Genomic DNA, 21,518 nt, shown 5'->3' on the forward strand with positions numbered 1-21,518 from the left:
AATGTTCCTGACCAAATATACCAGGTAGAAAGTAGAAGAGAAGCATTTAAAAATAGACTGTGCATATCCATACCATGTTCAGGACTGACATAGGACATGCAAAAAATGTGTTTTACAGGCCAATCTGGTGCAAGTTTCAGCTGCTAGCTTAGATGGCTTTTTAAAGGTGTGTCAGACAATTTCAGGTTGCACAGTTACATAGCTGACTGGGCAGTCTTGTGCTACGGAACTGCTTCCTCCAAAGATGGGTCCTTTTCATGATAAGGAAAATGAAACGCACTGGGAAGTCCGAGCAAACAAATCAGAAGGTATGCTCGTTAAGTTGCCAGTGTCATCTAATCTTCCTGCAAACAAGCTGGGATAAATGCTCAATAAATAGATTGTTTGGAAGTGCCCTTAGTCTACAGCTAGGATACATCCCAGTAGCGGAGAGTTACTGCCTTTATGCCCTACTTTTAAATGTCTCAAATGCTGGCTGATGTTGTAAAACTAGATGGACCTTTGCATAATCCTCTTGGTCTCTTATGTTGCTTCCATAAGGGTGTGTTTCGTTTAGCCCAATTTATCCCTTGTGGGTCAGCAGCTTTCACTAAGCATCTCTAGATCAGGCATCCCCAAACTGTGGCCCTCCAGATGCTTAGGCCTACAACTCCCATGATCCCTAGCTAACAGGACCAGTGGTCAGGGATGATGGGAATTGTAGTCCAAAACATCTGGAGGGCCGAAGTTTGGGGATGCCTGCTCTAGATAGACTGGGCACATTAAAAGCACTGTAAGGAAACACACACACAGCATTTTCTCAATCCTACTCCTCTCTATACACTGGTGAAAGCAGGTTCAGAAATAGAATATAGGCAGCTAGATCTCCAAAGTATCCAGCAAGGGGGTGTTCCTCAAATAAAAATTATCATTAATTGGGTGCAAATTGCTAGAGGCTCAGTATCATCCACACACACACATCCAATGCCACAGTGGTGTTTATGTAACATACACTGAATGAAGCACTTTTTATTAAGACTTCAATCAGGGGAGGCGGATCTGTGGCCTTTCAGGTGCTGTTGGATGCAAAGTCCCACTTGCCCCAATGAGCATAGTCAATGATCAGGGAAGATGGGTGTTAATAGTTGTCCAACAATCTCTGGAGGACCACAGCTTCCCCATCCCAGTCCTAAAGAAGTTGACAGTTGGACTAGAAGATTGGCATCAATTTAGGCCACCGTTGTAAAGCGATTTCTTTGCAATTTCTTGATTTCAGGACTGTGGCCAGTTTGTTACAATATGCTCTTGAACAAGATTGCTGCATTATTGCTTGGATATATATGTGTAGTCTTTTTCTTTTAAATAATAATAATAATAATAATGTATTGATCCAAATGCACTTGGTAACTTTTGTAAAGCTGAAAACATTAAAGCAAATAGGCAGGTTTAAGGACTTTGAACTGTAACGCACACCGACTCTTGTGCTTCCTTCAGGAATTGTGGAATGCTTTTTCTTCTTTCGGAGTACACCATTTGAAAAGGGACCAAATATTAGCTTTTTCTATCCATTTTTTTGTCCATGAACTCTCAATAAAAAAAATTAAACTTAGTATTTTAGATTCCCTGTAATTTCTCCATATCATTTTCCTCTGGATTAAGGGGAAACTGTAATAAGGTTTCACATAGCAGTTGATGTTGGTGGCCGTGATGTTGGTGAAGGAGGGACAAGGGTAGGACTGTTTCTGGAACCTTTGAACTAAATTCAATGTTGATTCTAGAGGAGCTCTAAACGTTTCCTTCTTGTCAATTACAGCTGTCATTTTGCTCCTGTTGGCAATGGCTGCATGAGTTTCCTAGTTGGCAAGAGGAGTATTACCATTCCTGGCTTCATAACAAAATTGGTGGAAACACAGCAATTTAGTATTTAGTATTTAATAACTTGAGACTGCAGTCATTTATGCACTTAACCTGGAAGCAAGCAACATTGAGTTCAATGGAATTTACTTCTGGGTAGGCATGCCTAGGATGGCACTGAAAGTAACATTAAAATACTGGTTGTGTTAATGGTGAGGGATGTCATAGTTTCAAATTCACTTACGACGTGTCCCTTCCACCTCACATTAAATTCTTCCCCCCTGCATCACTACTATCACCACATCTCTTTAGCTCTCAATGTGATGTCAACGTGACTGATTTGGTTTCCTATGGAAAAAATGACAGTGCAACAGCTATGCTCCGACAGATTGTTTAAAACCAGTAATTTCTCTATTGCATGAGCACAAGTATAGTGCTGGAAATCTGAGGTTTTAAATAAAATGTCTGGCAAAGGTTATAAGTCACAAAGATTTCTTTCCTTAGATTTATACTTGTTGCATTATGAAAGGCAAGTTATGCTTGGTCACTAAGCCCTGAAGCAGAACTGGCTTCTTCAAGACTTTCTGGGTAGGAAGTCAGAGAAATTAAGTTTTAATTAAATTCGGAATCCAGGGAACACAAACACAGCTAGTTTTATTATACAACATTGAAAGCTAGCTAATCTGGAGAAACCAGCCAATAAAAAGACACTCCCATTCTCCATGACCTTCTTTCATGCTTACTACTCCCCTCCCCACCCCCCAAAAAAGCATTATAGGCAGACTATTTTCTAGAGAAGACATGTTTCTCAAATGGCATGGAACCGAGACAGAAAAATCTCAATTGTTAAACTACCTAGGGATTATATCAGGGTAGACCAGGCATACCCAAACTGCAGCCCTCCAGATGTTTTGGCCTACAACTCCCATGATCCCTAGCTAACAGGACCAGTGGTCAGAGATGGTGGGAATTGTAGTCCAAAACATCTGGAGGGCCGAAGTTTGGGGATGCCTGGGGTAGACAATACTGTGCTAATGTATCAATGGGCTGCCTCTGTAAGGCAGCTGCCTGTGTTTCTAAATTAAAGTTCCATTACTTCTTAAGAAATATTAAAAGTTTCACTGTTGTTGAAATAAAAGGGAAACTTATGTGTCACCCCTGTGCAGAAAAGGTGGGGTTGCTCCGAAACACACCCATAGGAGGACTTTCTTCCTCATCTATAACTAGTTGCCCAAGAAACCAGAATTAACAAACACCTATCGTATTCCTCACCCAACTTGCTCTGAGAGCAGTACAAAAGACCACTCCCTCCTCCCGCCTCTTCTAGGAAGCTCTCCAAAATATGCCCATTTCCTGTTCCACCCCACGAACGCTACCAATTAGTAGGTCACAAGTAGGAACCTACTCAACAGGAACCTACTCCTGGCTAAGTGTTTAGGGCAAGCCTTTCTCAGCCCTGGGTCCCCAAGTGTTCTTGAACTACAACTTCACTGCTGGATAGCTCAGTAGGTAGAGCCCGAAACCCAGCCAGAGGGGTGGGGTATAAATAATAAATAATAAATTATTATATATTTTAATCTCAGGGTCATGGGTTTGAGTCCTACATGGGGCAAAAGATTCCTGCACTGCAAGGGGGTGGACTATAGGACACTGGTGGTACCTTCAGTTCTACAATTCCATCATCCCTGAACACTGGTCATTCTGTCTAGGAATGATAGGTAAAGGGTAAAGGGACCCCTGACCATTAGGTCCAGTCGTGACCGACTCTGGGGTTGTGACGCTCATCTCGCACTATTGGCCGAGGGAGCTGGCATACAGCTTCCAGGTCATGTGGCCAGCATGACAGAGCCGCTTCTGGCGAACCAGAGCAGCACATGGAAACGCCATTTACCTTCCCGCTGTAGCGGTTCCTGTTTATCTACTTGCGTTTTTGACGTGCTTTCGAACTGCTAGGTTGGCAGGAGCTGGGACCAAGCAACGGGAGCTCAGCCCGTCACAGGGATTCGAACTGCCGACCTTCTGATCAGCAAGCCCTAGGCTCAGTGGTTTAGCCATATTTGGGGAGTCAAGGTTAAGAAAGGCTGGGTTAGATTCTAGTGACCATAACCTCTTGCTCAGGTGTGGGGAACTTTTGGCCCTTCAGATGTTGCTGATCCTTGGCCAGGCTTGAGCTGATAAGGAGTTGTAGTTCAGCAACACCTGGAAAGTCAAAGGTTACCCACTCCTGCTCACTGCTTCTTTGTTCACCTTCCAGAAAAGAGATGGCTATTCACCCTCTTTGCAACTGGATCACTGTTCCCTCTCTGGTTCACGTGACTTGATTCCTTACCTCATCCTTCACACTGTCCCCCAGGAAGGATCCCATTTCTGGGTCTTGTGGCTTAAGAAGTATCCCCCCCCCCAATCACATACTGTTTTTGCAGCTCCAAGATCAATTTCTCAAACTGATTCTGTGTCACTGTAAACCATCTCCCCTGAATATAAAAAATATACATACAGTGCCTAGAGTGGAGGGGAAGATTGTGAACTTTATTTTAATACTTTTGATAATGGCAGAACATTATTATACAGATTCCTTAAAAAAAACTTTTTATCATACCCCCCCACTGCTTCTTGAGTACAGGTACTTCAAATCTTAAATTTTGTCAGCCTACAAACAAACAGGTGAGATTCTTAGATAATTAAAAGGTACGTCAAGGGTGACACTCTTTGGACTGGGCTGACCAGCTCAAATTCTCTTCCTTGTTCCACACAAGCAAATCAACCAAGGTAAGGGGCTGTTGCTCCCTTAATTTGTACTGGGAAGACAGTGGCTGCAACCATTACAGGTGCTTGCAGGGAGACACAATTTATTGTGTCTACAATTTATTGTCCAAGCTTTTGAAATGGAAATTTGAGGACAGCAGTTCTCATATCTCATCCACCTTGCAGACCACTCAGAAATTACTGACTGTCTCAGCGGACTGCTTAGGCTGCAAAGTTATACCCAGTTACCTAGAAGTAAGCTACACTGAACTCAGTAGAACAGAGTATAGATAGATGTAGAATTGACTCAAAACTTCACACTAAACAATTACAAAGAATTTGGGTAATATATTTGCATCAGCGCATCATTTTTGTTCACAATCACTTTTACAGCTGTGATCCAACTGCAGGAATTCATTCATGTTTCAAAATAAACAATTGTGTTTCATTCAGTCATTAAGCAGACACACGCTAGAAATAGACATTCATTTGTCTGAACAGTGGCCTAGGAGTTTCTGCATAGGAAGCAAGAATACTGTTCATCTCTGAATTTTTTTCTGAAAGCAGGGATATATTTAAACAGCTGTTACATGATTACCAGAAAAAAAAAACCACACAACTCATATATGAAATGTTTAGGGCAGCCAAGACTCACCAAAGCACGGCACATTTTTGGAGTCATGGCAAGACCACTTGTGTTAAATCATATCCTAAAAGTTGCATACAAAATCAATGCAAGAACCAATACGTAATCTTAGGTTCCCTCAGACTCAAGTCCTTATTCTTATGGATGTGACATGCTCTCTCCCAAGAACTCTCAAGGTAATTAAGATAGGACTTGCTCAAACCCCACTGAGTAGTCCAAGCCCAAACGTGCCTTAAGAACCAATGGCATGGGAGAATAGTCATCTAGTACATTTAGTCAGGTCTCTGTCTTTCCTCAGCAGTCAAGGGCCAACTACGAGGCTGTTTTCTTCTGCGCCAGCTCAGCCAGTTGCTGCTGGCGCCTCAGCAGCACCTCCTGGCGTTTCTTTTCATAGTGCTCGCGCTCCCGGGCACGGATCTCCTCTACCTCAGGGAAAAAACGATGTCTGCAGTAAACAGAGGCAAAAAGAGAGTTAAGCAAGCCATCTTTGCTTATCAGGTGTCCCTCAACAAAGCTCTATCCTGCCACGTGCATGTTAGTACACACAACCCATTCCTTTTTTGGTTGGGGAGGTTCTAGAACATAGGACGAATCCTACCTAGCAAAGGACCACAAACCGAAAAGTGAGTAATAAAACTTCCTATGGCCAATAGATTGACAGTTCATAAACAGCTATGAATCTGTGTGGGGTGGGAGCCTTGGGGAAAACTCCACAGTCTTATGCACGTTTCCCCAGCAGAAAGCCCCACAGAACAATGGGGCTTACTCCTAAGGAGGGCTGCAATGGGTTTGCAAGCCTGTTTCTGCAAAAACACAAAGCCTTGCAAGACTCGAGCGACCAAACAGATTGCATATGGCACAAACCTTCCTAACCGAAGGAAAACCCAACCCAGCAAAAGTTTGTATCACAGCAGATCCGCTAGCTTTTAAAGGCGCCACAAATACACTTTTTTGGGGGGGGGGTCTCCTTTCTGAAGTCCACAAAAATGGGATCTGGCAAGAGGAGTGCCCGGACCGTTGCACGGTGCAATCCTATGCGTGCTTATGATGCAGAAGTTCGGCAGAGATCACTCCCAAGAAAGTGAATCGAGGGTTACCAACGCCTTAAGCTGAAAGGTCGGGAGCTGGAGAAGCTCGCTGGCCTGTGCTCTTTATTTCCGACCTCAACCCCAACCCCTGCGAGGCTCCCAGAGCTCCTCCTCCCTTTGGACTCCTGCCCAGGCCCTCTCACGGCACCTGTACACGAAAGCGGTCGCCAAGGCACAGAAGATCCCCCCAAACAACAAGGGCTTGGACAGACGTTTCTTCGCGGAGAAGCCCGTCATGGCTGGCGGAGCGGTACAGAGGACCCTCCCACCTCTAAAGGGTACTTGTTCCCTGCTAGGGCGCTGCCCTTAGTGTAACTCTTCCGCCCGTTCTTCCACGCAACATCCGGTTTCCTGCGCGTTCTTGGGGTTTTTTCCCCCCGTGCGTGCCGGCGTCTTCCGTCCGGAAGTTCCGTGCGAGGTTTTGCTGTGCCTCCAACCCCCAGGAAAGTGAAGAGGGCTGGCTGGGCGTTAAAGCGAGGCCGGTGCGGGCCAAAGGAAGGAGCCACCCAAGGGCAGCAGGTAACGAAGTGGGCGGGGAAACGAATGGAAATACCCAGTGTTAGATTCCAATGGCAATATCCTATCCTATACCTCGGTTTACCTGTAAGCCGCCTGGAGTCCCTATCGGGGGAGAGGTGGAGTACAGTAAAAGAGATGGTTACCAGGTTTTTTTTCAATGAATCTGGGGACACCTTTTTTGTACACTCCTGTGCTCCTGGCAAAAAAAATCAAAGCCCTAGATAGGATCCACTAAAAAGCTGGAAGTGTATTCTTTGGAGGAAAATAAATACCTTTATGAATAAATTAATTATCTAATAATTATAATTCCTCAGGTTTCAGGGCTGAACCCTATCTCAAATAACTAGAAATATTTTTTGGAGGGAGAATTTTTGTATGCCCTGTGTCTTCTAGTTCCCTCTTTAGTTAATATTTAAAAGAAGAAGTAGTGAGTGTTTTTTTTTTAAGGCTATTGAAGAGTCTAGTCATGATTAGAAAATGTTTTATGTCAAAGGGCTTCCTGCCTCACTGAGAACCTAAGAGTTGTCCTTAAACCATGTCCTTGTTTTAAAACACTAATGGACATGAACAGAGAGTTTGTCATATGGCAGCGTAGGAAGCTTTTGGGGGGGGGGAATGTTATATGCAAAGATCTAACCTGGAAAGTTTAGTTTTCAGGTCAAAAGTAGATTTGATTCTACAGACATGTGGAAGTACTTTTTTAAGGCAGTGGGGTTTCCTACCTTTGGGAGATGGAAAATGCTTTTTTCCTGAATGAAAAGCAAAATGCATTTAGGAAGCCTGCCCCATTCAAAGAATAAAGCTATAGTTTATTCACTGCTAGTATAAAATTATTAGCTTGAAATTATACGTAGTCTAAAGAGGCTAAACACTGAAGGCAAGGAAATTGGGATTGAAAATGGAGAAGAAATCTTTCATAGAACCTTTCAGTACTCCTGTAATAGTATGTCCTTCAGAATATTATTTCAAATGAAACTGCTTTTTCTTCTAGCACCATGTCCCAAAACCACAAGGACCTACTAGGTCTGGGTCGCCTTGAATACCTACAGGCCCTAATCACTGAATTCCAGGTGACGGAGAGCTCTGGTGAGTATAAGTTATTGGCCACTAGCTGCTTTTATTCTATGTGTATAGATGCCTTGCCCATCTTCGTTGCTTCTTTCCTCCTCTCAAGAGTTGTTTTGGTAACAAAGTTTTTATTCATTTTCATCTTTAAACTGTTTAACATGGTTGCATTGTATATATTTTTGTTTGCATAAGAGCATATGATATGCAATATTACATAAAAATCAAACAACTACAAAAACTCAAATAAACGTTTCTGAATATATTAAGAAAGTTGCGTCAAAATTTATATACCAAAACTATTACCTCAAGAGTTGTTTTCTATTATTTCAGAAGCCAAGGAGCAGGTGTTGGCCAATCTAGCTAATTTTGCTTATGATCCTAAGAACTATGAATATCTCCGGCAGCTCAAAGTATTGGACCTGTTCCTAGATATGCTCAGCGAGGACAATGAAACCCTTGTGGAATTTGCACTTGGTAAGGCTTGGGTTTAAGCTTGATGCTTACTATGAATTAAAGCAATTTTTAAAAGCTTCTCTCAGCCTCCACACTTGAAATTATACTCCCACATCACTTTAGGGATAGTCAAGTTAGTCAGTCTTGGTATATGGCAGTGGGTTTTTTTTACCTTTACCTTCATGGCAGTGGTTACAATTGTAGGCTGGGAAGGCCTCGTGGTTCAGCCATTAAATCTCTTAACTGTTCAATCCTGTACACGTCTGCTCAGACCTATGTCCCACTGTTCAGTGGGGCTTCCTTCTCGATCAGTGGGGCTTCCTTCTCGATAAGCAAGCATTGGATTGCAGCCTGTGGCCTTAAGTAAACTTCTCTCTTTCTCTCTTAACAGCCTCAAACCCCCATCTAATGTTGACCTCTTACAAGGTGTGTTAAAGCAGGATTACTAAGGACTGTGTGAAACACTTTAGTGTTCAATGTAGTATATAAATACTAAGTATCATCATTATTGGGACGCGGGTGGTGCTGTGGGTTAAGCCACAGAACCTAGGGCTTGCCGATCAGAAGGTCAGCGGTTCGAATCCTCGCCGGGGTTGAGCTCCCGTTGCTAGATCCCAGCTCCTGCCAACCTAGCAGTTCGAAAGCATGTCAAAGTGCAAGTAGATAAATAGGAACCGCTACAGCGGGAAGGCAAACGGCGTTTCCATGTGCTGCTCTGGTTTGCCAGAAGTGGCTTTGTCATGCTGCCCACATGACCTGGAAGCTATACGCCGGCTCCCTCAGCCAATAACGCGAGATGAGTGCCGCAACCCCAGAGTCGGTCACGACCGGACCTAATGGTCAGGGGTCCCTTTACCTTTACCTATCATTATTAAAATATATATCCTTTGTTGGGGCAAGATAAATCTTCACAATTAGAAGAAATTTAGTCAGAGCAGCCGGCTAGCGTCCTAATCTTAGGAAAAGAGCAGTTACTGTGCCATTCCAGTTGTTTTTGGACTTCAGCTCCCCCAGCCAGCATGCTCAATGGTCAGGGAACATGGGAGTTGTTGTCCAGCAACACCTGGAGGGACATAGGTTCTCCATACCCATAGAACAGTATCACTTGTTAAGAAAACACCATGGGTTAAATATATCAGCCCACACAGGGTGAAAATAATTGTTTGCTTTTATTATCAGCATTCCAATAATTCGGCATCCAATCTAATAATTTCAGCAAATGATTCCATTTTATTTCTCGAAGCCGTGAGCGGAACAGTTGTCTCTCATGAATCCCAGAACCTGTTAACATGCAGGATATCCCACTTCTTGTAAAAAGGGCTGCTTAGTCCGACATGCGGAGTTGAAGGAGCAGGTGGGACACTGCTGAGCCAATAAGAGCAGGAAGCAGACAGGTTTTGAAAACAAAGGAGCATTCTCTTATGCAGAGGCTGCAGCACTTACAGGAGCGCATAGTGCCTTCTAGTGTTGTGTGTGGGGAGTTAGTATGAATGCTTTGGTTGGGAAAAAACAAAACCAGAATGAAAACAAGGTAGGTAATTGCAATCAGAGAGAGTTGTTATGGGGATAAAGAAAGAAAACAAAACCTTTTTAAGTGGAACAAGAACCCAGTGGTGTTCTTTTATTGTAGATAGCTTAGTGTGTAACCCCGCTTGGTTCTTGTTCCACTTAAAAAGGTTTTTGTTTTCTTTCTTTTCCCTCCCATAAGAAACCTGTGTTAAGCTAATGAGGAACCTGTGGCAGAGTGTGAAAATAGTTAAACATACACTAGTATTGCCACCAGTCGACTTTGCAAGACATAAATTACATCGTTCCCAGCCCATAATGCCCTGTGCCTCTTGCTAGCTCTTCCCTTCAGCATCTTGTCCTTTGCCAACAGATTCCAAATTCTTCTTAATCCCAGGTTGTAAGTGGCAGGCTCCCCCTTCCCCCCCCAATGTGTGCAATGTTTACAATTAATTCTCATGACAGAATCTGAATATATAGTAGAAGTTTTAACCTGTGTCTGTCTGGCTACAACTCCCACTGGGATCTCCCCTCCCTCTAGTAACCAGTTGCCTTTGTTGTGGATGTTGGGAAAGTCAAGACAGTGCAGGGGCAAGCATGCAAGCTACCTAGGGAAAGAATTATTATTAAGTCAGTGTTTCCCAAACTTGGGTCTCCAGCTGTATTTTTGGACTACAACTCCCATCATCCCTGACCACTGGTCATGCTAGCTAGGGATGATGGGAGTTGTAGTCCAAAAACAGATGACGGCCCAAATTTGGGGAACCCTGACATCATCATCATCATCAAATTAATTTATATCCTGCCCATCTGGTTGGGTTCCCCCAGCCACTTTGGGCGGCTTACAACATATATAAAAACACAACAAAATATCAAACCTTAAAAAACAAAATATCCTGCACAAGCAATAAACAAACCAATAAATCAATAGAAACCAGTAACAACAATAATAAACAGTTTACAATTACCTGTACAGTGGTACCTCATGTTGTGAACAGGATCCATTCCAGTGGCCTGTTCGCAACATGCGCGTGATGCAATGCAGCGCTTCTGCGCATGCGCAAAGCGTGATTTAGCGCTTCTGCGCATGCGTGCAGGTTAAGGACGCGCCGAACCCGGAAGTAACTCGTTCCGGCACTTCCAGGTTCGCCGCGTCCGTAACCTGAAAAGACGCATCCTGAAGCGGACGTAACATGAGGTATGACTGTATACCCAAATTAAAACTATTGCCAACCTCAACTAAGCATTTAACCAACACCAACCCAACAAAAAACAGAGGAACCAAAATTAGAACAGTTTAAAGCATTTTTGCCAGTTGCCCCAGCCCAAGAGCTGTTCCATCAATGTCCCTCTGGCCTCCCAGGAGCCTCTTTTAGCCGTTCAGGGCAAGTCTCAGTGACTTAGATGAACACGGTTGCCTCAATACCGCTGGCAATGGTAAATGTGAAGTAGATGAGAAGGCTGATCCTGTCTTTACTATCTCGTACTTTAGGTGGCCTTTGTAACCTCTGCCTGGACAAAATCAACAAAGACTATATCTTGGAGGCAGATGGTGTGGCAGCTGTTGTCGGTTCCCTCTCCAGCTCCAATGAAGAGACTGTGATGTCCGCAGTCACTACTTTAATGTACTTGACCGCCCCTCGGTCTCGCCAACAGATCACGGCTCTTCCCGTGGTGGAATGCATGCTGCGTTTCTCCCTCTCGGCCAACCGGAGGCTACGAAACCTGGCAACCATCTTCCTTGAAGATTACTGCACCCCTCATCAGGTAGAGGCGGCCAAGGCCCTGACCCAGCACACCGCCCTAGGGATCCCCCTGCCAAAGGACTGATTCGGCACGGAGGGCAGCCGGAAAGCTTTTCATGGAAGCAGCAGCACTTGTGTTGGAAAAAGCCAGCTCTCGGGTGAGGAAAATCGTCCCCGGAATCTCACTTTAAAAAGAGACACTCTTCAGGAACTGTTAAGCACCATGAGGCACGCATCCGATGCTGTCATTTTGAGGGGCTCCTGAAATATTTTGGCACCTAGTCACATTACACCGGGCTTTGGTGGGAGGCTGGATTGCGCCGAGGTGTCCTGCTACCTAGCTCTCCTGGGTAAGCCAGCCTTCTATCTGCTGGGTGGGCTTCTCACTGGCAGAAGACAGCAGGAAGTCCCAAAACAGGGCATTGCAAGGGCAAGGAGGGGCTAAGTTGAGCCAGCCCAGGATCCGCTGGATCCTGAGCTGGTCTTGGTACCAAGATGCAGTGCATTCAGGGTGAATCTGGGCCCAGTTCCTACACCGACCTGGAGATGGTGCAGCGATCTGGCCCAGTTCAAGCCTGACTGTTCTCCCCCACCGCCACTGCCTTGCAGCCAGTGAGCTGCAATGCTACTGGTGCAGTAGGGGCTCTACTGCTTGGCCAAACCCTGCCAGCAGGGTTGGGAGGTTAGATTGCCCCTTAAGCTTGTATTTCATGCTACTGGAATGAAAGTCAGTCATTCTATTGGAATGAACATGGAATTCCTTGCCAGTAGAAGTTCAGCAGGAATCAGGAGATGTGCCACGATTATGCTTAGTTGTCTTGTTACATTTTGTAGTATATATCTAAAAAATTCCCAATGCATTTTTACTTTCTTCCTCTTTTTTATTTTTTATACTTCCTTTATTTTTTAAGGAAGCTTGACAGAGTTCCATTACTGCTTTCTTTCAATTGCCTCTGCAAACTCTGCATTGTTCAGAGTGTGAAATTTTTTAACCAACCAGATTTGATTGATGGATGGCTTTACTGTTGTGGTGGTATTTTGTACTGCCTTGTTATATTTTCTGTGAAAGTGTGGTTTATAAATATTTGAATAAAGAACAAATAGATAAAATATTGTTATCTGGAGATTTAAATCATGCTACAGGACCCAAATAGCTATTATAGTGGATATACCTTGGAGCAGGAGAATACAGGTGGGAATCCTGTTGCCCTCCAAATATAGTTGGACTCCAATTCCCATCAGCCAGTGCAGTCAGGAATGATGGGCATTGGAACATTTGGAAGGTCATGGGTTGCACATCCCTGCTTTAGCTGGGCTTTGTTTTTTTCTTTTTTAAACAGCAGAATGAACAGAAGACAGGTGATCAATGGTTAGAGTGTGGTGCTCATAATGCCAAGTTTGCAGGTTTGATCCCCGTATGGGACAGCTGAATATTTCTTGCATTGCAGGGAGCTGAACCAGATCAGAGCTTTCCAAACTGTGTGCCAAGACCCGTTAGTGTGTCGGCTGCAGTGTGTAGGTGTGTCACGCGAATGCTCCTCCCGGGACTGGAAAGAGTTTAGTTTAACCTCTGGTTTGCTAATAGAACTAAAGTACCGTGTCACGAAATGATGCACGTCTAAAATGTGTCTCGGCAACATGAAAAGTTTGGAAAGCTCTGGACTAGATGATTCTCAGGGTCCCTTCCAACTCTGCAATTTCATGATTCTGTTATTGTACCCTAAAATCTTAGTGCTTTGAGGTCCCCCGTGTTCCTTTTCTGGCCCTGCGTATACCAGCTACTGATCTAGATGCATGACAAAGACTCCACACAGGGATTTAATATCTTTACAACTCGCATTGCTGATGTTTAATTAGGACAAAACACTCTTCTCTTGCAAACAGGAAATCTATTTCCGTCTGGGCCAGCTCAGTGGGTGGGCATCTTGCTTTGTTCCAGTGGGGTTTAATGACCAGCTGGTGTTTGGGGTCACTTTCACTGCCTGTTGAAATACACGCCCCTTTCTTCAGCCATCACTTGGAGCGCTTGCTCTCCAGTATTGCCCTCCAGTCATCAGTCCAAGACTCGAGTCTCCTTCGTGGGGGCTGCAGCTTTAGATGCTTGTTATGACAGCAAGAGAACAAGATGTGCTCCCAGCTCGGATTAGGCTCAACCCCTGAGGAGGATGAGAATGGGAAATTGCAAGAGCGAACATTTCATCACTGGAGCAACGGTAAAGTGCTTGGATCTGAAAACCGCACCGCACATTCTCGTACCTTTAACAGCATCCTTGTCATCAAAGAGCAGATCAGCAGACACAACTGTTTTATCTCTGGTCAGAATTATCCGCTCCACAAATTTGGGACCCAAGTGCTTTTGAACCCAGCTGTACTATCAGGTGAAGAAAGATCAGTATCAGAAGAATTTTAATTACAGCCTTTTTACAACAACAAAAAAAGCAAAGACACCAAAACACTCGACTATATCCGACTGGTTATTTAGACAGGAGACTCAGAGGAGACATGAAATTATAAAGCTGGTATGAAATGTTTTCTACGAACTTTGACAGACATTTTCTCATTTTGCAAATTGCTTAGGCTGCAATCCTGGACACACATAATCAGGAATGAATGCAGCGGGGTATACTTCTGAGTAAACATGCAGAATATGTCTTTTTAAATTGGGCTTGTAGAGCAGAAGCTCGTGGCTTCCTGAAGCATCTGGAGACCCATAGCTTAGGGGGTAGAAATTCTTGTTAACATAGGTATGCCATTTGTTGTACATTTTGGTCATCCAGAGCTCAATGTAGAGATTCTCACAGGGGTTTGTTTCTTTTTCACAGAAAAGGGGGACACATTTAAATAAATTGGGCCAAAGGGCAAGAAAAATGCAAGATGTTTTCTGTTACCTACAAGATACACAACACAATCTTGTGCACGTTTACTCAGACATAAGCCCCACTTTGTCTTCTTCCTAGTTACATGTGTCTAGAACTGAAACCTCAATCATTAATGTGAATGTGCAAAGGACGGCTGCTCATTATACTTGTCACACAATTGTCACATTCCTGTTGTTGCCTCTTCTGCTGTCTTGGGCCTTTGACTCCATGGTCTGTCTACTGAAAAACAGTTAATGTTCTAATAACTTAACTCAAGCACAGTACTGCTCTGTTGTCCTAACAAGGTTGGTCATTTTTGATTGGAAGGGTAGGATAAAAACTTTCATGATATATAGATTATACTGTGAATTCAACAAAACAAAGTCTACTTTCCTATCTATGTCAGCTGGCCATCAACTTAGGAGACTGTTTTCTTCATTAATGTGACAAAGTGGGCTGTAGCTCACAGATACATAAGCTATGCATGTCTCACCAAGTGTGAATGACACACATACGTAGAATTAGATTTATGTCTCTATAAAACATCAGAAGTAGTCTCTTGGAAAGGATCAGGTCGGTCCTTCCAAATTTTAAAATGAAATTGGAGTGAACTTCAGTCAGCAAAACCCTAGACCCCTTTTAAAGAAGAGTAACTTCTGGTTTGGGTGTACCTCGGGTTACAAACAGCCTAGTTAACAAATTTTTTGGATTACGAACACTTCAAACTCAGAAATGTGTGTTCCCGGTTGCATATTTATTTATTTTTTGGTATACGAACGTACTCTGTTTTGAGTGCCATGCTTCCGTTGTCTGGCAGCGGAGAAGGGAGTCATCACTGCGTTTGCCACAACCATGAGGGAGGGAAGCTGTCCACCCGCCAGCCATCTAGTTGGAGGATGCGCAACTCTCCCGCATGCCGCTGCGGGAGGCGCACGCTCTAGGGAGCATTTCCTGCAGCAGCGGGGGGGGGGGGGATCTCTGTAAATTCCAGTTCAGCTACTGATTGATTGACTGTGTGACTGTGGAAATGGATAAAAGCCCCCCCATCCATACAATGACTTATCATCAATTTTTTTTAATTTTAATTTTTATCATCTACAATACTGTTTTATTTATTTTATAGTACGTACAGTACATTGTTATTGCTTTCATTTTATGGATCAACGGTCTTGTTAGATAGTAAAATTCATATTAAATTGCTGATTAGGGGTTGTTTTTAAAAGTCTGGAACGGATTAATCCATTTTGCATTACTTTCTATGGGAAAGCGTGCCTTGGTTTAGGAACGCTTTGGTTTAAGAACGGACTTCCGGAATGGATTAAGTTCGTAAACCAAGGTACCACTGTATTATAAAAAAATATATGCCTGTGTTTCATAGGGGTACATACCCTACTTTTATAACCAGCAAATACATTTGTTCCTTTTCCAGTGCAACGTGCAATAGACTGTTCAACTGACTTGTGCCTGCAAGTTACCATTCAAAAGCCTCTGAAATACTGCCATAGGTGGTGGATCTGCATCAGAGCAGGTAACCCAATGGTGTGGAAGGGACAATGAATGGAGCCTCACCTTGGCAATGAAGCAGGTAAGCCACTAGTATTGGAGATGAGGAACATAGAAGCAAACGAAGAAAAGGCAAAAATAAGGAATCTGAAGGGAGGCTCTGCATAACACAAGGTTGACGTCAGGGTAAACAAGCAGAACAGAGAGAGAGAGTAGGGGACAGCTAACAATTGCCAACCTTCTCTTGAACGCAGTATTCATATTTCCGTATAGGGCTTGTGCAAATAAAGACTTCTGTGCTGAAAAGACATGGGCATAATTAGTCACTATATGGAAAAAAAACACAGGGGCTAAACGCAAACCATTCTGTGTTCTGAACGGGCCTTACTTGGGCATTTGAATCATCTCCTGCATTGCTTCGATAGCTCCTGGAATGGGATCCAAACCCAGAAAGAATCCTGGTGACTCGTACACACTGGCTACCTTCACCTGAAACCAGATGCACAGAATTAAACTTCTGGACTAAACAGAGCTCATCTAGTTGCTTAATATTTGCTTCTGAAGCAAGGCATTGGGGGCTGCCGTAGAAACCCTGGCTGGGCAGCAGAGGGGTTGAACTGAGATGCAGGACCACCGCTGCTTACACAGCTATTGCATGCATGCCAGCTGGAATGGGGTGGGCTGGCAAATCAAGCTTCTTGCAGCCAATCAGAAGCCGCACCTTAGTTTCCGAATGTTTTGGAAGTTGGACTTCCAGAATGGATCCCGTTCGACTTCCGAGATACCACTGTACAGTTCTTTTTGTGCATCCTGCTGACACACTTGAGTTTTAACCACTGCTAAAACTACCATGTCTCTTAAAAAAGCAGAGACCTCACCTTGCCGACAAAGGTCCGTATAGTTAAAGCTATGGTTTTCCCAGTAGTGATGTATGGAAGTGAGAGCTGGACCATAAAGAAGGCTGATCGCCGAAGGATTGATGCTTTTGAATTATGGTGCTGGAGGAGACTCTTGAGAGTCCCATGGACTGCAAGAATACCAGACCTATCCATTCTTAAGGAAATCAGCCCTGAGTGCTCACTGGAAGGACAGATCGTGAAGCCGAGGCTCCAATACTTTGGCCACCTCATGAGAAGAGAAGACTCCCTGGAAAAGACCCTGATGTTGGGAAAGAATGGAGGGCACAAGGAGAAGGGGACGACAGAGGATGAGATGGTTGGCAGGTGTTTTCGAAGCTACTAACATGAGTCTGACCAAACTGCGGGAGGCAGTGGAAGACAGGAGTACCTGGTGTGCTCTGGTCCATGGGGTCACGAAGAGTCAGACACGACTAAACGACTAAACAACAACAACAACAACTACCATGGTATGTGTTTGTTCGAACATCTCAGGTAGGATTTATCAATGGTGGTTACAGGTACTATGTAAAAAGCCTGCACCTGAGTAAATGTGTTCTCCTTGTAGATGTAATTGGTTTTAGTTACTCTGTTGCAGCAAAATTAGCAGTTGTGACACCATAAAGACTGACACATCTTATTATGGCATAGTGTTTGTGGACTGAAGTTAACATCAGATGCACAAAGTGTAATTTTTACTTTGCATATACACACGCATATCATGGTATGAGGGGCAGTAAGCAGCGAGGTCAGAAGGAAACGAAACACACGAGGGTTAGTAAAACAACTTAGTCAATAAGCTGTTTGGCCATACTTGAACAAATGAATTTTAAAAGGCAGCTCCAGCAAAAAAAAACTCTGGAATCACAATTTATTAAGAAGTTAAATAGAGCTACAATTAATTTCCCCAGGATTGCATGGCTGATTCTTACCACTCATCACTGCTGGTGTGAAGGGTCACTGTGCTTATCTCACATTTATTCTTACTCAAATTGTCACTATGTGTACTTCAAGCACTTCCATATGAACTCACTGCTCACAAGACACCTGCAGTTGAGGACTACAAACACCTGATGGAAGTAGACTGCAGTCAATGAAAGCCTGAGCAGCTCAACACTATGTTTAAAGTACATTCGACACACATTTGAAGCACACAACTTTCCCAAAGAGCCTCGGGAACCATAATTTCCCACCCACAGAGCTTCAATTCCCAGCACCCATAACAAACTATAGTTCAGGGGAAGTTACGTGCTTTAAATGAATGGTGTGGGCTGTTCCATAATGAAATGTGTTAATCTTTAAGGTGTGACATTTATATGCATGGTTGCTGCTTTCATTTGGTGGAATGAATGGGTAGCCCAGTGAGCAGATGACCTATTGAATGAGCTCTTGGGAGAACTGGTTTCAGATGACTTTTTAGGGAAAGCCTCTAACTCTTTCCAAGCCTATTTAGTAGAGGAAAGAGAGTGTGCTGATCCTGTAAAGAAAAATATATAATTGTTAATGCAATTACCCTTTTTTTAAAAGGTATCTGAAGAAGTGTGCATGCACACGAAAGCTCATACCAAAATAAAAACTTAGTTGGTCTTTAAGGTGCTACTGAAGGAATTTTTTTATTTTACTTCGACCCAGACCAACACGGCTACCTACCTGTAACCCTTTCTTTAAAAAAACTACAAACTACAAAACGGCATTTCAAAGTTACTCTGAATGGCACCAAAGGATTGTGTCTATTTTCCTTCATCTCTTCTTTTGGGCTATATTTGCTGCTGTAATTGGTGACAGCATGATTCTTCACCATCCAGAGAATCTCCACAATTGGGTTTAAAAGCAAGATTGTAGCCTTAATGTTTCAACTTGAAGAAATGAATCATCCCATTGATCTGCATGTACAGTATGGTTTTTCCAGTGGAATGAAATATGCCTACCACAAAACTTTTAAAAGACACACGAGACCTGCAGAGGAGAGATGGGGTGTGGTGGTGGAGGAATAGAGGGCAGCTCTGAAACTTCAGCTACCAACTTCTAGCGTTGATATCAGATAGTTTGATGTTCTGCGTCACTAAACGCTTCCGACGGGGCGCGCAGGGGAGCGCCCGTTCCTCTTTGCGGGAAGGCTGCTGACTCGAGCTTTTAAGGGGTAAAAGTCCACTAGATCCAGCTTTTCCTCCTTGCTGCTAGCCGCACGTTGACTTTTTGCCCTTGTCGTAACTGTTTTAAAGGCAGAAGGGGACTGCAATGCTCCCGCCAGTTTTTCTAGTTTCCTGCTGTGTTGGATCTCGGGCAAGTCTTAGCACTCGAGCTCTCCAAAAAGGAGGCAGGCCTCTTCTCCCTCTTCCCCCTGCCATCTTCCGGGAGCAGCTCGGGTCATGGGAGCCGTCCAGCGGCGCCCCCACCCCCTCCCGCCCGCCTGATGCTCACCCCCAGATCCTCCCGCAGGGAGCGGTATTGCTCCAGCGCCAAGAAGCCCCTTCGCTGCGCCAGTTCCACGCGAGGCTCTTCGGGGAAGGCGGCGGCGAAGCCCCGCAGCAGCGCGCCTTCGAAATCCGCCAGGACCCCGTCCATGTCCACCAAGACGCGCAGCGGGCGAGCCGCGGAGCCGCCGTCCATTCTTCCCCGGGGGCGCACGAGAGATGAGTAATGGATACTAAAAGGGCGAGATCTAACCCGCTCAGGGGCGCATGAGCAGAGGGCGCACGTGGAAAGCGCGGCGCTTTGTGGGAAGAAGTGGGGTAGAGATTTCACCCCATTCTCCGGCTTGGAAGGCCGAGGAGGAGCTGGCCTTTCCCCTTCGTGTTCAAAACAGGAGTCACCATTTTGCGTTACCTTTTTGCTGTTATTTGATGAGCGTCTAAACGAAGAGATCCTGCACTTGAAGCCATGTTTTCAGCTATCCAAGATCGCTCTAGAGTCAAAATTGTAAGGAGCCCCCGGGTCATCTAGTCCAACCCCCTGCACTGCAGGAATCTTTGGCCCAACGTGCGGCTCGAATCCACGACTCTGAAATTAAGAGTCTCGTGTTCTTCCAACTGAGCTACCTGGACACATTTGTTCAAACAACGGTTGCGAGTTACAGGCATGGCTTTGAGTTTTCTTTATATGGTAACTGAGCTTGGCCAATAACAAATATACAATGAGGGGTGGATGTGTTGGGCGGGGCAGGGGAGAGGGAAGAAAGAGCGAGAGATGAGATTTTAACAATAATTGGGGAAGCTACAAGAATTGCTCAGTATGTTACTCAGATCACTCTGTTCTATTGCAAAAAAAGAAATCAAACACTGAATTCTACACCACCACTGTGGCATTATAATGGTGTCAGTTACTACCAGATAAAAACCCAAATGATTCCTAAGCTATGTTGAAGTGAGAGCTCAATCCAGAATAGCTTCTAACATCTTGACCACATTGCAGGATTTCATTATTACACAAAGTTGCAATGTGTGGTAAAGTTCATCCCACTGAAATCAGAATTGTGTCATCCAGCAGAGCATGGTGGAAACGCCCTCATTATGATGGAGATAAGCGGACACTGATAGTGTTTCTCTCTGCAACACTGAGAATGTAATTAGATTTTATGGCACACCATCACAGGCCATACTGCACAACAATGATGTGTAAGAAACTATTTGCTTCCCTTCAATTAGTGCAAAGACTTTCATCTGTATCAGGTTGTAATAGTTCCCAAGCTCTTAGTGGACAGCCAGCAAACAATGGGCTAATACAAAGATCAGTATCTGGGAGCTAGAACACACAAAAAGAGCTCCTATGCAGACAGGGCAGTTTCCCCGATTCTGGTGCTTCCAGACTAGTGTGGAGGACTTCTGTAACTCATTGTTTAATGTCTATACATGAAACTACTGGGACCAATGATCTGACTCTATAAAACAGAGCACCCTATGAAGACCGTTTATTTTAATTTAGGTTGTAGGCAGCCTTGAGCGTTTCTTACTGCAAGTAGCATCCTGGCCCATTCAAAGTGTATCAGGTTTGAGGTAGTAAGGTTGTTGTTTTTTGCACAATATGCATCAACATAGTTTTGCTAAATACTAGGCAAAGGTAAAGGGACCCCTGACCATTAGGTCCAGTTGTGACCGACTCTGGGGTTGCGCCGCTCATCTCGTGTTATTGGCCGAGGGAGCCGGCGTACAGCTTCCAGGTCATGTGGCCAGCATGACAACGCCGCTTCTGGCGAACCAGAGCAGCGCACGGAAACACCGTTTACCTTCCCGCTGTAGTGGTACCTATTTATCTACTTGCACTTTGACATGCTTTCGAACTGCCAGGTTGGCAGGAGCTGGGACCAAGCAACGGGAGCTCACCCCGGGCGGGGATTCGAACCGCCAACCTTCTGGTCGGCAAGCCCTAGGTTCAGTGGTTTAACCCACAGTGCCACCCACGCCCCAGTAGGCAGGTTAAAAAAACACATTCAAATAGAAATGCTTTTTTAAAAAATAGGTCAAGTATTGGAGCTGAAAACAGGGATATAGACCTGTTGCATGTTAACATTGCTACATCAATGGCTGCTTGTTTGGGAAGTGTATATGGAAATGTTTTATGAAACCACCCAATTTCTCTTCCACATTTTTGTGGCGTTCAACTGGATATTGAAGTGACGAGTAGGCAGCATAGCAGACCCTGAAAATAAAGCTCTGACACTG

General features: G+C 44.3%; 2 protein-coding genes and 1 long non-coding RNA gene across 5 annotated transcripts; 1 reads left to right on the plus strand and 2 right to left on the minus strand.

The window, feature by feature from the left end:
* Positions 1-4,341: 4,341 nt before the first annotated feature.
* Positions 4,342-6,559, minus strand: LOC118079816 (uncharacterized). The gene is made up of 2 exons (XR_004691898.3): positions 6,461-6,559; positions 4,342-5,669 (listed from the first exon to the last, which is right to left on the minus strand). It is a non-coding gene; the product is annotated as an uncharacterized LOC118079816 (long non-coding RNA).
* Positions 6,560-6,665: 106 nt separating this feature from the next.
* On the plus strand, positions 6,666-12,713 carry ARMC7 (armadillo repeat containing 7). Of its 2 annotated transcripts, none has more exons than XM_035104431.3 (4): positions 6,666-6,831; positions 7,823-7,917; positions 8,230-8,373; positions 11,351-12,713. In XM_035104431.3, exons 2-4 carry the CDS (start codon positions 7,827-7,829, stop codon positions 11,686-11,688), a joined length of 573 nt encoding a protein of 190 aa, XP_034960322.1. In that variant the 5' UTR covers positions 6,666-6,831; positions 7,823-7,826; the 3' UTR covers positions 11,689-12,713. The 2 variants fall into 2 exon arrangements, with proteins under 2 accessions (XP_034960322.1, XP_088517661.1); XM_088661535.1 differs by having other exon boundaries at positions 6,693-6,831; positions 8,233-8,373.
* Positions 12,714-13,420: 707 nt separating this feature from the next.
* On the minus strand, positions 13,421-21,516 carry NT5C (5', 3'-nucleotidase, cytosolic). Of its 2 annotated transcripts, XM_035104429.3 has the most exons (6): positions 19,282-21,516; positions 16,353-16,453; positions 16,203-16,263; positions 16,031-16,054; positions 13,860-13,974; positions 13,421-13,759 (listed from the first exon to the last, which is right to left on the minus strand). In XM_035104429.3, exons 1-6 carry the CDS (start codon positions 19,468-19,470, stop codon positions 13,617-13,619), a joined length of 633 nt encoding a protein of 210 aa, XP_034960320.1. In that variant the 5' UTR covers positions 19,471-21,516; the 3' UTR covers positions 13,421-13,616. The 2 variants fall into 2 exon arrangements, with proteins under 2 accessions (XP_034960320.1, XP_034960321.1); XM_035104430.3 differs by lacking the exon at positions 16,031-16,054.
* Positions 21,517-21,518: the final 2 nt, after the last annotated feature.

The sequence above is a fragment of the Zootoca vivipara genome, chromosome 2 (genome assembly GCF_965207765.1).
Source record: "Zootoca vivipara chromosome 2, rZooViv2.hap1.1, whole genome shotgun sequence".
In the NCBI taxonomy this organism is placed as follows: Eukaryota; Metazoa; Chordata; class Lepidosauria; order Squamata; family Lacertidae; genus Zootoca; species Zootoca vivipara.

Excerpts from the sequence above, each read along its gene's own strand:
- ARMC7 (XM_035104431.3), top strand. The coding sequence starts at position 7,827 with ATGTCCCAAAACCACAAGGACCTACTAGGTCTGGGTCGCCTTGAATAC. Across the intron at positions 7,918-8,229 it reads CCAGGTGACGGAGAGCTCTG|AAGCCAAGGAGCAGGTGTTG; the intron begins GTGAGTATAAGT and ends CTATTATTTCAG. Across the intron at positions 8,374-11,350 it reads CCTTGTGGAATTTGCACTTG|GTGGCCTTTGTAACCTCTGC; the intron begins GTAAGGCTTGGG and ends CTCGTACTTTAG.
- NT5C (XM_035104429.3), bottom strand. The coding sequence starts at position 19,470 with ATGGACGGCGGCTCCGCGGCTCGCCCGCTGCGCGTCTTGGTGGACATG. Across the intron at positions 16,454-19,281 it reads CCCTGCGGGAGGATCTGGGG|GTGAAGGTAGCCAGTGTGTA; the intron begins GTGAGCATCAGG and ends ATCTGGTTTCAG. Across the intron at positions 13,760-13,859 it reads TGACAAGGATGCTGTTAAAG|GGGTTGAGCCTAATCCGAGC; the intron begins GTACGAGAATGT and ends CATCCTCCTCAG.